The sequence below is a fragment of the Marmota flaviventris genome, chromosome 4 (assembly GCF_047511675.1).
Source record: "Marmota flaviventris isolate mMarFla1 chromosome 4, mMarFla1.hap1, whole genome shotgun sequence".
NCBI lineage: Eukaryota > Metazoa > Chordata > Mammalia > Rodentia > Sciuridae > Marmota > Marmota flaviventris.
The window spans coordinates 97,228,612-97,244,647 of NC_092501.1; the positions used below are offsets into that span (position 1 = coordinate 97,228,612).

The following is a 16,036-nucleotide window of genomic DNA, read 5'->3' on the forward strand; positions in this document are numbered from 1 at the left end:
TGGAAGGTAAAATATTGGAATGAGAATAATAATGGCTATCACTTATGGAATACTCTACATAGTTTCACAAAAGCTATGAGGTAGGTCCCATTTTTGAGAGTGATGAAATAATTAAGGCTGAGAGAAAGAATCAATGTGACCCATTCAGTGTCTACAGCTAGTGAGTGGTGGAATGGGGAGTCAACCCCAGATCCTGTGTGCTAGATTACTCTGCTCCCTGGAATCTTCTTTTTTTTTTCCCTCCAAAAATCTGGGTTTAGGCTCATCCTTGTTGTGGGGAGGAGTCTAGAAGAAATGACCTCTGGAGAATTTTCTTATCTGAGGTTTCTATACCTTATCCAATTTCTCCTTCTATAGGGTACAAACACCAACATTACTTCACTCCCTTTTATGGATACCAAGGAGAAGAAGAATGTGATCAGCCTCCCACACATCAGCAACAAAATTCTGCTGAAGCCTGGTGTGCTGTCCCGGGTGAGTACAGGGCAGTGGACATGCTCCTGAGCAGACAGGTGAAAGACCTAGCTTCAGTTCAGAACCACATCTAGAAAAGTCCAGGAAGGTGGGGGAAAGGAGTAGCAGCTAAAGAGTTGGGTTAAAGTCCTTTTCTCACTCTTTGTACTGAATATGAACTTGGGTAAATATGCGTTTTACTTTCTCTTACCTACAAAGTGGGCCTTTAGGGAGTCGTCAGGGATGATTCATTGAGGAAAGGAAAAATGAAGTTGTGGTGTGTAAATGATAGAAGAAAACAAAATCTTGTTTTCCTTCCATGTCATCTACCATTTTTTTATAGGGACCCAATAAGATACTATGTAGGAAAGTCGTAAGAGGTGTTGTTATATAAATTCAAGTTTACATGTCCTTAAGCAAGTTACTTTATCTAGTTAGGAGCTGGCCTCCTCAAGAGCAATGATAAAAACTGTTCTCATCTCTTTCTACAGTGACACACCCCTGGGGTTGTCAACTGTATGCTCTAATGTGCATGTCTCCTGGGGCAAGAGATGAGAATTAGATACTTCCTTTGGGAGAAAGGTGGAGAAAACCTACTGTCTCTTAACTACTGTTTTCTCCCTGGAAAGGTAGGACAAATCCTGTCTGGATGTGAGTGTTTTGGGGCATATAAATAGTTTATGTCCCCCAGAAGAAGTTGAAGTAGTTCTTTATTACCAATTTCTTTCCTTGGACAGGAAATTCAAACGCACAGTCGTAAGCTGGCCTCTGAGTACAAGGCTTTAGAAGCACCTTTCCACCCTAGCATGAAGACTCATGAACACAAGGTAGAAGAGAAACCACCAAAGAAGCACAAGGTGCCTCTGACAGCAGCAGGTATGACACTGGTGGGGTGGGCAGTAGCAGCATAGGCGGTGGTTGGGGGCGGGGGGGTCAGTGTTAAGAGCTGAGCTGACCTGGAGAGGGCCTAGTGGCCATATGTTGGAGTAGTCAACTAAGGCTACAAATCAAAATGAAAGAAGTTAAGCCTTTACCCTCTTACTGAAACAGTATAAACAAGAGGTTGGGTAAGAGGAAGTACCAGCATCACACTGTTCTATTACCTACCTTGGAACTATTCAAGGTAAGCGTCAGATGCATTAGTGCAGACAGAGGGCACTGTCTCACTGCCTGGGGAGCCCCAACGAAAGACTTCTGTCATTTTACGGACTTAGGAACAAAGGAAAGTGAGTGGGGAGGAGCTAGGAGTGGACAAGTCCAGAATACTGAAAGTAAAGTGTCCTGAAAATTCTGCCTTTCTCTTGACAAGGGGGTCTTGGCAGAGGTGCTTGAGGCAGGCCTCAGCTGGGTCTCCAATAGAGGGCTCTGAGTGGGGCCTTCTGGGTTAGACAGACTCAGATGCCTTAGAGAATCAGTCGCCTGCCAGGAGAATTTGGTCCTCAGCTGCAGCTCTGGTCAGAGACTACAAGCTCAGGCTGTGGACCAAGTCTGGTGTGGGAAGACAGCTGCCTCTGTGGAGCCTGCCAGATTAAGCCTGGGTAATTGTCTATTGTGAGGTCTGAAAGATCACACACAGTCTTCTGGCAGGAGCTACACTCCTCACGAAGTTCAGAGATTTCATGACCTCTTAGGATTCAAAGGAAGAGAACCAAAGTCCACTTAGCACTTACCATATGCCAACACTGTCCACTGCTCACAGCTTTTCTGCCACAGTGCTGAAGTTGAAATTGTTGTCCTTTTTAAATGATCTCAGGAGTGACCCTCCTGCCAGGAGATGATTTCAGTTCTGAGTTCATTCTGCCTTTACAGAGATGGTATCTGCCTCCATCTATCTTGGGTCCTGATTCTGTCCTTTGGGCAAGGAACATGCCTTATTTAGCTTTGACATGACTGCTCTTCGGGTATATGAAGACAGTGGCCTTGTGCTCTATGTCTTTTTTTCTTTCTTTCTCCTCACAGTTCAACTTTTCAGCAGTTTGTCAAATAACATGGTGCCTCCTACCCTGATCCTGGCTTCCTGTCTCTGAGTACTCTTCATTTTATTCAAGTGTGAATCTCACTCCCCACCTGGCCCCCCTTGCCCTAACACAAACGCTCATGTGATCTGTCTCATGTAGATGAGAGAGGCACTAACAAGCATTTCCTCTATGGTTTGAAGTATTAGCTGGCTCCCCTGCAGGCCGGAGTGGGAGTAACCACAGGACTTTTTTTCTTTTTTTTTTAGTTTTATTGATTTTATTTTTTTTAAATACACGATAGAGAAGTGCATTACATATAGAGCACAATGTTTCATATCTTTGTATATAGAGTATGTTCATGCCAATTCATGCTTTTATACATGTACTTTTTTGCATTACAATTCTTATATACCACAGTTTTTCATATCTGTTTATATATAAAGTATATTAACACCCAATTTGAGTCTTCATACATGTACTTTTGATAATGATGTCCATCATGTTCCACCACCTTGCTAATCCCCTGCCCTCTCCCTTTCCCTCCCACCCCTCTCCCCTATCTAGAATTCATCTAATCCTCCCATGCTCCCCCTCCTTAACCCACTATGAGTCTGCCTCCTTATATCAGAGAAAACATTCAGCATTTGTTTTTTGGGGATTGGCTAACTTCACTTAGCATTATCTTCTCCAATGCCATCCATTTACCTGTAAATGCCATGATTTTATTCTCTTTTATTGCTGAGTAAAATTCCATTGTGTATATATGCCACATGTTTTTTATCCATTCATCCACTGAAGAGCATCTAGGTTGACTCCACAGTTTAGCTATTGTGAATTGTGCTGCTATAAACATGGATGTGGCTGTGTTCCTATAGTATGCTGTTTTTTAAAAAAGGTACACTCATACATTACTGGTGGGACTGCAAATTGGTACAGCCAATTTAGAAAGCAGAATGGAGATTCCTTGGAAATCTGGGACTAGAACCACTGTTAGTTTGACCCAGCTATCCTTCTCCTTGGACTATACCACTGGACTTTTAAAGTTGCTTTTATGTCACCTGCCTGGTCCAGAAAACTTGTAGTTTTCAAACCTTCTCAAAATAAACTATTTGTCTGACCTGATTCCACATGAACTTGGACAAATATCACCTTAATGGTACACTATTGTTATAGGCTTTACTTCTGGACTTATTATTTTAAATATTTATAATAATAATGATAATAATAATAATTCATATTTTGCAGCAACCCATAGCTCTTGGGGCACTAAATTCTCTTTTCCCTTATGTTTGTGTTGTCATATTGAATTTTTTAAAATAGTTCCAAAACCTTGGCATTTATCCTTGTTATATTTCCTCGTGGGAATATTCTCCATGCATTATCTTTAAGAAACCACCTATTTGAGGAAAAGGCTCATGAACTAGAAAAGACATCACATCATCTGCACTTTCGGTAATACCCTTGTTGCCTCAACTTAACTAACAATTATCCTGTTTTTTCACATAGAAGCCCTAAAGAATTTTAAGAGTAAGCTGTCTCCTTATGAGCAAAGTGAAATCCTGGGCTACACAGAGTTATGGTCCCTGGGGCTTGATGCTGAGAAACTCAATGTGGCTCCAGAGAAATTCAGCAAGACAAGTTTTGATGATGAACATGGCTCCTATCTGAAGGTGATGAGGGAGGAGGTCATGGTGACCTCAGGTGGCTTGGGTGCAACAGAGAGTATGGAAAGGAAAGCAAAAGGGGATATTTTATAATGTTTTGTGTTGAGATGACAGGAACTAGACATTCCAACAGATGCTAATGAGTGCTAAACCAAATAAACACCTTGTTTAAACATGAAATTTAGTATGCAAAATCTTCTAACAGAATGGTGATTTTCTTCAAGGGTATTTGGGATAACAAGTTTGCATCCTGAGTGAACTCTCACAGGCTATTCTCTTGCACTGTCCTGGACCCCTTGGAAAAGATCAGACTGGAGTAAGATGCACTTGCCCCTCAATCTCCCTTTTTGTCTCCTCCACACAAGCCTATTCATGGCTCCTTTTCTGTTTTATAGCAGCTGTCATTCCCTCCACAGATAAGAATAGTTTTTGTCACTGTAGTGTCCCTCGTGCACAGTGCTTTACTTCATTCCATTTTTCAAAAATTGATTGCAGAGACTCCTCTTTTTCTGACTGTACCTCTGGGGATCCCAGGGTAATGCTTCTTTCTCGCCTGAGGATGAAATCTGGACAGTGACCCCCTCTTCTGAGGATGCCTGCATGAGTGACACTTAGTCCACTAGGCTGTGAGCTGTCTGCACTTTCCTACTTCTGGAAATTCCATCACAACTTGGTTTTAGGATATGAATCTTTGAGGGCTTCATAGAAGAGATAAATTTTCTTAACATCATGTTTCTCAAGTTTGACTATGCACACAAATCACTTTGGGTTTCTGTTCAAGTGCAGATTTGTGTTTAGCAGGTCTGGGGTGGGATCTGAGATTTTGCATTTCTGAAAAGCATCTTGGTGAAGCCTATACCACAGGTCCTTAGGTAACACTTCTAAGAAGCAAGGATGTGATTTTATCACTCACTCTTCATCTAGAACCCTGGTTTTTAACAATTTTAGGTCAAGGATCCCTTTGAGTATCTTCATCCCAGAAACATTAAGCTGTGTATGTGCAATGCTTTGGGGCATTAATGGGTCCTTGGTTAAGAATCTTCAATATAAACATTTTCTCCAATTCAACCACATGTCCACAACCCCTCACTCCTTGCTCCTTCCTTTGCTTTGCCCTACCTGAGTCTAGAGTCTCTAAGAAATTAGCTGGGGTGTCAATACTACCTTTATGGGAATTCACTGGAACTCAGTTCTTTAGTCCCAAATCTTAGAGAAGTATGATTTGCATGGGGAGAGAGGGATAATGTGCATTCTCTGTAAGCTCCAATTTTTATTCCTATTTTATTCCAGCATATACACAAATATATAATTCCTAAACAAATGATAACTACATTCTCACAACAAATGTTAATTGTAAAATTATTTACTGAGCACCTGTCATAAGCTTGGAATCTATTAGACTCTGAAAATACAAAGGGAACTATCGTGAGTCAAGTAAGCACAACCAAAGTCCAAGTTGACATGTAAGCCAATAATTATGAGGCAACCAAACTGATGACATGAAGAAGATAAATGTAAATTCTTGAAAAATATATGCCAAATTTGTGCAGATTCTGTCCCATTTTCATGAAAGGCCTTTTAGTCTAGACTAACCCTCTCTGATGTATCAGTAAAATGTTTTACATGCTCAAATTTATGGTGTTGATTCTTCTTTGTGAATAATCCTTTATCCTCAAACACACAGTCACAAACCAACCTGAAAACTTGTGCACGCTCATCCCTCACCTCTTTCAAATTCATGTGTAATTGTAGAAAGCTGAGATCAAGAGCCTGATGACCTTAGAAATCATCTTATCCAGATTCTCATCTTCATCTTCACAGATGCGGTCACTCTAGCTCGGAGTACATAAGTGACTTATTTGAAGCCACTTAGCTCAAGTCTTTAATGGAAAATTTCCTGTGGTTTTAACTAAACACCTGGTTTCTTGCACAAGGATAGTCATGGGTGATTCTGGCTCTTAGAAAATATTACTCTCACCAAGAAGTCTGTATTAACTTCAGAAGGGGACTAAATATGAATAAGTATAAGAGAGGAACAAATCTGGTCAGGAAGGAACAGAACAGGCATAAAGCCTTCTCTGATTGATAGAATCACATCAAGGGTCAGAGATAGAACTCCCCTAAAAGGGGGCTGATGTTGAACTTGAAGAGTCATGAAATGTCCAAAATAGAAAGAACTTTCAGTTTTATCCAGCCCCTTTACTTTTTAGGTCCCAAGAAAGACATGCAGGAAACCAAGGGCTGGGACTAGCACCCAACATTTCCAAAGACTAACTAATGTTCTTTTCACTGCTTGACATGGATGGAGCCTGTGGAACTAACTGCCCCTGGCACCACATGGGTGGTCTTGGATCCAGGAGATCACCTAATCACTACAGTAACAGAAGGAAGGGTGGGAGTTCAGAACCACTCCCCTCCAAGGAGTGACCCATGATCTAGCGTCTGGCTCTTTTCCTCACCTCTGGCCTGGCTTCTGCAGGTCCTGCATGACCACATTGCCTACCGCTACGAGGTTCTGGAGATGATTGGAAAAGGGTCCTTTGGACAGGTGGCCAAGTGCTTGGATCACAAAAACAATGAGTTGATGGCCCTGAAAATCATCAGGAACAAAAAGAGGTGTGGCTCCATGGATGACATAGGCCATAGAAGATGGATTGCCTGGCTTCTAGCTGCTTCAGGACTCTAAACCTTTCTGCCTCTGCCTCTTCCTCTTATATTTCTCTTCATTCTCCCTTTCCTATTTCTCTCTCTTCATGTCTGAGTCCATGAAGGGGCAAAGCGGAAGTAAGAGTGTGGAGTTATTAGTGCTTTCTGCGGTGTTAGACATTTCTGTTGGGGTTGTGGTAGGGTCTGAGAAAACGGGCTAATTGCTGCACTATGACATGATACCTGTGTTTTCTGTCCTCATTCCCCACCCTCCCTGCCACTCCCCAATCACCTCAGATTTCACTACCAGGCCCTGGTGGAGCTGAGGATCCTGGAAGTCCTCAGAAGGAAGGATAAAGACAACAAGTACAATGTGGTACACATGAAGGACTTTTTCTACTTCTGGAATCACCTCTGCATCACCTTTGAACTTTTGGGGTCAGTCTTTTTGATTCATTTTCTTTTGAAAAGTTGCTTAAGGGAACTTGAAGAAAAACTTTGAAGTCATAAAACTAGATTTTTCTGGGCGTGAATATCTAGTGACTAGTGTAGACATAGCAGTCACACAGTTATCTAGCAGGTCCAGGAGTGAGGAGAACGGGACCCAAAACGGAGATCTCACCCCATTCCTCAGTAAACCTGTTATCTGCCAGCATACTCATGTTGTGCTTCCCTGGTGCTGAGGACTAAGTACTGAGTAGGTGGAAAGTCCAAAACAAGGCCTCTGCCCTCAAGAGCTAAATTGAAACATGTTTAAAAGGACTTTCTTTGCTATCATGTTCCCCACACACTGGCTTCCCATCTCTATGGTATAGAGGCTGAAACCTAAAAGAACAGGAAGCTGGATGATCAGAGTGGGAAAAGGACTTTAATTCTGAGTAAAGAAGGAGAAGGGCAGATATTTTGGGTAAGAGAGCAGAGTCTTGATTTAAATAGATTGAAATCATTTGGGTGAATATTGGAACTGAAAAAGCATTCTAAATGGGAAAATGCATGCTAATTTGATTATTCTTCTCTCTGAGAAGTCAATATGCTGCAATTTAAACAAGCCCAGAAGACATTTAGCAAAGGAGAAAAATCAGGGTGAACCCTTAGAAGACATATGTTTCTGGATTCCCTGAGTTAGTACTTGGTGCTCCCACGACACCATCACTGATGGTGAGGTTCTAGGAACAGGCTATATTTGAGAGGGAGCATGGGCACTCCCCTCACCATCTCTGATAATTACAAAATGTGTTCTATCCTACCATATGCAACACGGCATCATCTTCTGTGGAGCAAAACAGACAGTCCAGGCTGCCTTTCTTGCCCATTAATCACAATGCCCAGTTAGGACATCATTGTACTTTAAAAGGGCTCTGTGAGGTCAAGAGAGGCCAGTGTGTAGAAGGAGAATCCTAAGCCTAGTAAGGTGGAGGTGCCCAGGTCAGGATGGCATTTCTCTGTTGTACCTCTCAAGAATGAATGGCTTGCCAGGCACAATGGTGCACACCTGTAATCCCAGCAGCTCAAGAGACTGAGAAAGGAGGATTGCAAGTTCAAAGCCAGCCTCAGCCATTAGCAAGGCCCTAAGCAACTTATTGAGACCCTATCTCTAAATAAAATATAAAAAAAAGTGTTGGGGATGTGGCTCAGTGGTTAAGTGTCCCTGGGTTCAATTCCTGGTACAAAAAATATGGCTTTCTAAATACCACCAAGGCTAGATAATCTTAGAAATGGAAGATCAGGAAGAGCCTGCAGAGTCATTTCTAGGTCCTTCTCTTTCCTTCCTATCTTTGTCTCACAGTTTGCACAGAGATCACAAACTGGCAATTTACAAACAAGTTTTTCTTTTTAAAATGCTTGGCATTAGTTTCCAAGACTTGTAAGTTAGCAGATTTCATATAATTGAATATGATTTTATATAATATTTCAGGATTCTACCTCTCTAGAGAACTGAGGATTATCTGGCAAGAGCCAGCCTTCATTATAGCAAAGCCACAGTTAGATGGGACCAAGCAGCCACACTTGTCTTTAATAGAGTAGGAGTCCCTCATTTACCTTAGCTCTTGTCAGCACACTCTCTTTCTCCTTTACCTACAATATTTAGATAATCTTGTTAGGTCAGGGTAGGAATGACTTGGTTGAGTGACTAGTGGGCTTCCGGGGCCCTTCCAAGGGCCTGAGAACTATGACTATTATAGAAATTTGATCCAATCTCTGAACCCACACATGTAAATGAAGTACTTAAGTGGCTTTGTCATGTAAGAAATCGGGGTACATTGGAGAATCCAGCATGTTTGAGTGCCAATCTGGGTCTACCCTGAGTCACTGAGAAGGCTCAGTTTATCAGAAAGAAAAACCTTGCCTACTGATTTGAGATTTACTTGCTTCTAGAAGGGAATCCAGATAACACAGGATTACTTGAAGGTTCAAACTTGGATACTTTTTATACTCATCACTTTTTCTGTCTTTCCCAGAATCAACTTGTATGAGTTGATGAAGAGTAATAGCTTTCAAGGTTTCAGTCTATCGGTAGTTCGGCGCTTCACGCTCTCTGTATTGAAGTGCTTGCAAATGCTTTACGTAGAGAAAATCATCCACTGTGATCTCAAGCCTGTGAGTATAACCTCTGTCCTGCCAGGAGAGCAGGTTCTCTTTAGTGGCAGTTAGGGCAGCCAGCATGGCCAGGGCTTCCAGAGTGGCAGCCCTAAATTTCCTGCTTATAGGCTAAGTGAGATGCAGTGAAGCCTGAGGCACACATTTTGGAAGGACTAAGAGAGGTGTAGTGTACTTGAGGCAGCTAAGAACCAGAGGGGTTTCCTGCAGAAGTGGTAGGGGTGGGTGGTGGCTGTCTTGAGCATCAAGATGTTCCACAAGTAGTTGTGGGGGTCTGGGTTTACCCACTTTTGCCCTTTCAATCATTAGTCGCTTATAGTTCTTAAGAATTCTTGCTGGATTCTAGAGTTTTCCCTCATCTGTTCTGCAGAGGCTTGTGCCATTCACGTAGATGGATCATTCTACTACTCTGCTCTGCTAAGTCCTTACTAGATCCACTATACTCTGTGTTGCTCCTCAGGTATGGCCCACCTCAGACCACTTCCTCTCCTTCAGTGGCTGTGCCCTTCTTACTTGTCATGCTAGTATTGTATTCTTAGCTCATTCTGTGTCTCCCACTGGACTGCAAGCTCTCCCAAGGTCAGACTGTTATGTCCCCAGGACCTAATATGGTGCCTGTGAGAATAATGGAAGGCAATAAATAAATGCTTGTTAAATGAGCCAATGATTGCCAATATGAAGAAGTATACTATAGAGGTAGCTAAGGACAACATGTGAGGAACGCTCGTTCCAAAAGTAATCTGACCTTCACAAGGTGAATATCCCTTAAGTTCCTTACTCCCTTCTCTGCACCCCCAAACATGATTTAATTTTTTTAAACTGTTACTCATAAATAAAATTGAGGATATTTTTTGTAACTTAATATTGTAAAGATATGGGAGGACATTGCTTTGTTCTGCATTTCCAAATTCCTAACCTTTAGCTTTGCGGTTCCAAAAATTCACAATGCCCATGGTTCTTGGGCTTAGGGAAGTGACTTTCACCAAGGAAATCTGTAAGACACTTAATGGCTAAAATATAAAGTAACAGATTTCCTTGACAAAGTATATCAAGTAGACCAAATATGTGCATCCCTTTGGACAACATACACACAACCAGCAGGGTATTTTGTGAGTAAAGAATCAGGGAATTATTCTTATGGACTTCATGGTTAGTATGGATGAGCTATGATCGCTCATTGCATTTGTCCCTTCCCTGGAATTCTTTCTACCAAAAAGATGGGAGATGAGAGGGTATGGTAGTCAGCTTTTGGTCCCTGTGATAAAATACCTGAGATAAACTACTTACAAAGAGGAAAGATTTGTTTTGGATCACAGTTTTCAGAGGTTTCACTCCATGGTTGAATGGCTTCAACCATGTGATGAGGCAGAACCTGGCATTAGGAGTTCATGGCAGAGCAAAGCTGTTACCTCATGCGGCTGGGAACCAAAGAAAGAGACAGGGTCCCAATATCCCCTTCAAAGGCACAACCTCAGTGACCTAACTTCCTCCAATTAGTCCCATCTCCTAAAGGACCTACCACCTCTCCACAGTGCCATAGGCTGATGACTAAGCCTTCCACACAGCAAACTTTGGGCTTTTATCATAACAAAGGGCCAGCCCCATCTAGTGAAGGGGTCTTCTTTCCATTGGGCTAGAGACTCACTAGAAATTCTTTTAAGATTTCTGCTAATTATCCTCCTTGCATTAACACAAACATTCTTTAGAAAAGATACCATGGAGCAAATTTGAATTTTTAGTTTTGGTACCAGAGGCTTCAGAAGAGGCCTGCTATGTCATATGTGCCATGTTATGTACTCAGCACGCAATCACATGATCCATTCATTTGACATGAGATCCTTGAGGCACAAGTAGGACTTTAATCTTCCAATCTCAGCCAGTGCTGAAAGGATAGCCCAGAAGCTCGACCTTGTCATTTCATGGGTTCCCCAAAGTCAGTGTGAGACACACAAACCCCAATCTAACTTATTTAGTTACTTATTTATTTATTTGTTTATTTATGTTTTTTTATTGTCATAGTGGTAGGTGTACAGGGGCATTAAACCAATTCAGTGATATTTGTAAGGCAAGTGAGGCACAGAACTGGGTGTGGAAGAAGATATTAATAAACCCACCATCTTCAGGAGTTACATAATCAATATGGGGAAAGATACATGCAAAACAGTGAATAACGAATCCAAAGAAGGTGTAGACTACAAATCAATGGGAAATAAGAGCAAGAGAGTACAATGGAATGTGGAGGAGATGCCAGAGGAGGAGTTTGAAGGTGGTCAGATTTGAACTAGGCCCTGTAGGGATGAGCATTTAAGTAAGTGGAGCACCTTGGACAACATTAATTTTTATAAACTTGACCTGTCTTTTTTCTCTTTGTGCTAAGGGCCAAATCGCAGTTAAAGTTATTGACTTTGGGTCCAGTTGTTATGAGCACCAGAAAGGTAGGTTCCCCACTGTCTTGAGTTTTCCCATTGCAATTTCTCTTCGTTTACACACAAGACTACCTGGGTTCCAATCTAGGACCAGCCATCCAGGGTTACTAGTATGATTTTGAACAAGGTGTTTCACTTCTCTGAGCCTAAGTTTCCTCATCTATAAAATGAGAAATTAGATTCAAATACCATAGAGGCTCTTTAAAGATCTTATATTCTGTGGACATGAAGTTACCAATAAACATTGGGTCACAAAACTAACTACATGTGTATCAGAAACACCTTGGGGCTTTGAAAAATTATAGTTTCCAGGACCTCACCCTACTAAATTTCTGGAGAGTGCACAGGAGTTTGCAGTTTAGAAAACAGGCATTCTAATGTTTGGGATTTACTATCCTAGCTTCTCTAGGCTTTGTACTTTTTTTCCAAACTAGAATGCAGGAAGTAGCCCTGGAGCACATTTGCATCAACCTTTATTGGATTTGATTTAAGATCAATTAACTTGGCTTCTGTCAAGACTGATGTAGAAAACATGTACCATTCAACAAATGTCTATTTTCTGGTATTCATCATTTGCTGGTTTGGGTACCAAAACCAAAACATGAAATATTACCTGTCCTGGGTTGCTTATGTATAATGTAAGAGACAGAAAGATTAAAAAAAAAGTAAAATAAAATAGGTAGAATGATTGGGAAGATACACAGGCTCTATTAATGGCACGCACACACAAAAAGACTGTGGGACCAGCCTTCCTGGTGTCAGAATGTGTCAGAGGGAGCCCTCTGAGGCTGCAGAAAGGACTATCGGATAGGTATTCCCAAATAGTCTGCAGAACCACTTTGGAGGACCTATCTCCTTAATATATTTTTCTATATGGATCCTATAAGAATTCCATCCAGAAAACAATGCTCCCCATAAAGAACTTGTATGTTTACTCTTTTTAGATATTGGCGACTGTATTAACCTATTAGTTGCTATTTATCTTGGGCTGCCAGGATGCTCAGAACTGAGTTTGCAATTACTGTATACTTGCTTTCTGACTGTAACGTCCTCCTTTATATTTCTCCTGACTTTCCTTTTATCTTTGACTATGAGGCACTATGGAGTATGGATACTGGAATTGGACTTCCTGGTTTCAATTCCCAGCTCTGTTCACTGGAAGCTGAATGACCTTGACAATTCATTTAACCTCAGTTTTCTTATCTTTAAAATTGAGACAAAAATTGTACCTGCTTCATAGGGCTTTTGTAAGGATTGGAAGAATTCATCTACATAAAGCACTTGGGATAGTGCCTGGCACATGCTAAGCACCACACAGGTGCCATTAAATTTATGATTTAAAGTACCCTATATATATGAACTTGGCATAGTACTCAAATTCATTTTGGAAAAGGCATGGTATAAAAGTTGGTTTTAATCAAACATTTATTTTAAGTTACAGAATTATTACATTCTTATAACCAATCTAAACATTAAAGAAGTGATTATAGCCCCTCTCAATCCAGGAAATCACAACATAGGAGAAATCAAAATGTTCCATTTCCCTTGTTTTAGATTCCTTATCTATAAAATTTAGGCCCCCTACAATGTAATCTTCTTTCTATCTTTATTTGCTGAGATTTTTGTTGAGCTTTTCTTTTAGTACTTCATTATACAATATATATATATATATATATATATATATATATATATATATATATATATATGAATGTATATGTATATATATATATATATAAATATATTGAATAGACATTGAATTTAAATTTTGCATTTTGTACACTTCCAATTCTGATATGCTTCCCCCAGTGCCAAATCACAATACTGTCAGAAATTATCTTTCCAAAGCTCACCTGACAGTTTGAAAACTTAGTTTATATTAGTTTTATGGTTTGCTTCTTTAAAAACTTGTCTGACATAAAGTATTTTAAAGTACCCTGCTTTAACTTGCTCAGAACAATGCCTACTTTGGAGTTCCTTATCAATCATCAGGTTGTTGTGAGGATTTGATGATGTTTTGTTTTTGATGTTACTTTCATCTTGCAGAGCTCAATAGGGTAAGAAGGTGGGGATAGGGGGATTCTAAATTATCTGCCATCTTTAATTGCCAAACTATCCTGGAGAGGGGGCCCTGGAGAGAAAGCCAGCTTGCCCACATCAGATTTCTCTTTTTGCCCTAACAGTATACACCTATATCCAGAGCCGGTTCTACCAAACCCCTGAGGTGATTCTGGGTCACCCCTACAATATGGCCATTGATATGTGGAGCCTGGGCTGCATCTTGGCAGAGCTGTACACGGGTTACCCTCTGTTCCCGGGGGAGAATGAGGTGGAGCAGCTGGCCTGCATCATGGAGGTGAGGAGGAAGGCCTGCTTGGTTGATGTCCTTGGATGGCTTCAGTCCTGACATGGGGCTACATCAGACTCATCAAGGGCAGTGGCCTGCATACTATTTTTTTTCCTTTGGTCAAAGTTTCCCTAAAAGTGTTTTTGAAGTTACATACTTCTTGTACATTTTTGAGAACTAACATTTTTATTATAAATTTACATAGTTTCAAAGGATGCCATTTCCCCCTTAATGTAAATTGTGACATTTAAAAATAAAACTGTTAAAGCAATCTTTCAAATATAGCCAAAAGAATTAAAAAAAAAAAAAAAAGAGTGACCTAATACCCACCAAAATCTACCTTTAAAAGGACATGAATAAGTTCTTTAACAGTTGTACCTTTCTTTAACTCTTTTTCCTCCTTGAATGAACTTTTTAAATTCTACCTCATATATAGAATTTTATTCTAATTTAATATAGCTTTATTTTTAAATATATCAATCACTATAACTTCAAATTTTTATTATCATAAGCTCCATGTGTAGAATTTTTTTCTCAAGAGATCACTAAAATAGAACTAGTGCATAAATTAAGATAATTAGTAGGCATAAAATGTGAAATTTTACTTCACATTGTATATACCTCTTAGAAGAATAAATGGAGCTGAGTTTTCTCTTTTTCCCATTAATTCTTATACCTGTAAGTGAACACTACTTCTTTTTAAAAAATTTTTTTTAGTTGTTGATAGACCTATATTTTATTTATTTATATGTGGTGCTGAGAATTGAACCCAGTGCCTCACACATGCTAGGCAAGTGCTCTACCACTGAGCCACAAACCCAGCCCCAACATTACTTCTTGCTACAATGAACAGGCTCAGGACCAGGCCATTACAATACATTGATTCCAAAGATGTGAACCCAGGAAGGAAAGCTGTTCTAGTTATGTTTTCTCATTCTATGACTTTTTCTGAATTTTGTGTAACAATTGAATAATGATCTATCATCAGAAATTATTTTTATCAACCTATCAGCTGAAACAAATAATTGGAAATTTTCTGACAAAAAATAGGTAGCGTTCAGTAATGACTTTTGCTCTTTTAACCTGGGAGGACTACTTCCCAGTAAAAAGGCTTTACTAAGACTCATCACAGGATTATTAATCACATCTCATTTTTTTTTCAATGAAGTTTTCTTGTAGAGCTAAATTAGACAAAATGGAGAAAATAACTAAAAATTTGAAAAATTCAAATTTTAGGATTTTCCTAATAAACTGATAAAAGTTTGACCGTGAATCTCTCTAAATCAAAAGCTAAATTTCTGTTTTCTAGATTGTCTCAAAGTTAATCAGTGACACATGCCTTTGAGAAGTATTAAATATAAATGATTTCATTTGTTGTTTGAAACTAATAATAAAATATTAAAATAATTTAGATGAAAATATTTAGAAATGGTAACTATGGTGGAATCAACACTGGCCTGGGAGTTAGTAAATTTGGGGTCTAGCCCTTGTTCTGACTTTTTGGCAAGTCATTTCCCACTCTGGACTGGAAAATGAAGGGGTCAGACCAGATGACTTCTAAGGTTAGTAATGATTTTATGAAATATCCCTGAACCATTCCTGCTTCTAATACCAAGGTGAATGGGGCATCTGGCTTGAGCTTCCCACTGCCCCAGGACTGACTCAGTTTCCCCTTGATATCTGTAGGGTTGAGGAGCAGGAAGGCAGGATTGTGCATGGATTATGGCCAGAAACCTAGGGCTGAGAGCAACCCATAAATTTCTTTATCTGTACACTCCTATAAGGTTCAGTAGAGAAAAGTGAATAAGTAGGCCTATACTTTTCTTTCCAAGAAGGAATTTATCTTATAAGAAATACCTTCTCTGGTGATTTGTATCTCCTTTCCCTCCCTTCTCTTCCTGGTGTTCCATGCTGGGGTGTGTCATTCCTAATTCAATGTGATCAGCA

General features: G+C 40.1%; 1 protein-coding gene across 25 annotated transcripts in view; it reads left to right on the forward strand.

The window, feature by feature from the left end:
• Positions 1-16,036, forward strand: part of LOC114079369 (dual specificity tyrosine-phosphorylation-regulated kinase 4-like) — a 119,665-nt gene that overhangs the window by 58,840 nt on the left and 44,789 nt on the right. For 19 of the 25 annotated variants that reach the window (XM_071611424.1, XM_071611432.1, XM_071611427.1 and 16 more), the window contains 8 exons: positions 358-474; positions 1,191-1,329; positions 3,918-4,081; positions 6,555-6,691; positions 7,019-7,159; positions 9,181-9,319; positions 11,697-11,754; positions 13,926-14,098. In XM_071611424.1, the coding sequence (XP_071467525.1) occupies positions 358-474; positions 1,191-1,329; positions 3,918-4,081; positions 6,555-6,691; positions 7,019-7,159; positions 9,181-9,319; positions 11,697-11,754; positions 13,926-14,098 (1,068 nt within the window). The remainder of the gene's footprint in view (positions 1-357; positions 475-1,190; positions 1,330-3,917; positions 4,082-6,554; positions 6,692-7,018; positions 7,160-9,180; positions 9,320-11,696; positions 11,755-13,925; positions 14,099-16,036) is intronic. The other 6 variants (XR_011707371.1, XM_071611423.1, XM_071611422.1 and 3 more) reach the window with 1 other exon arrangement.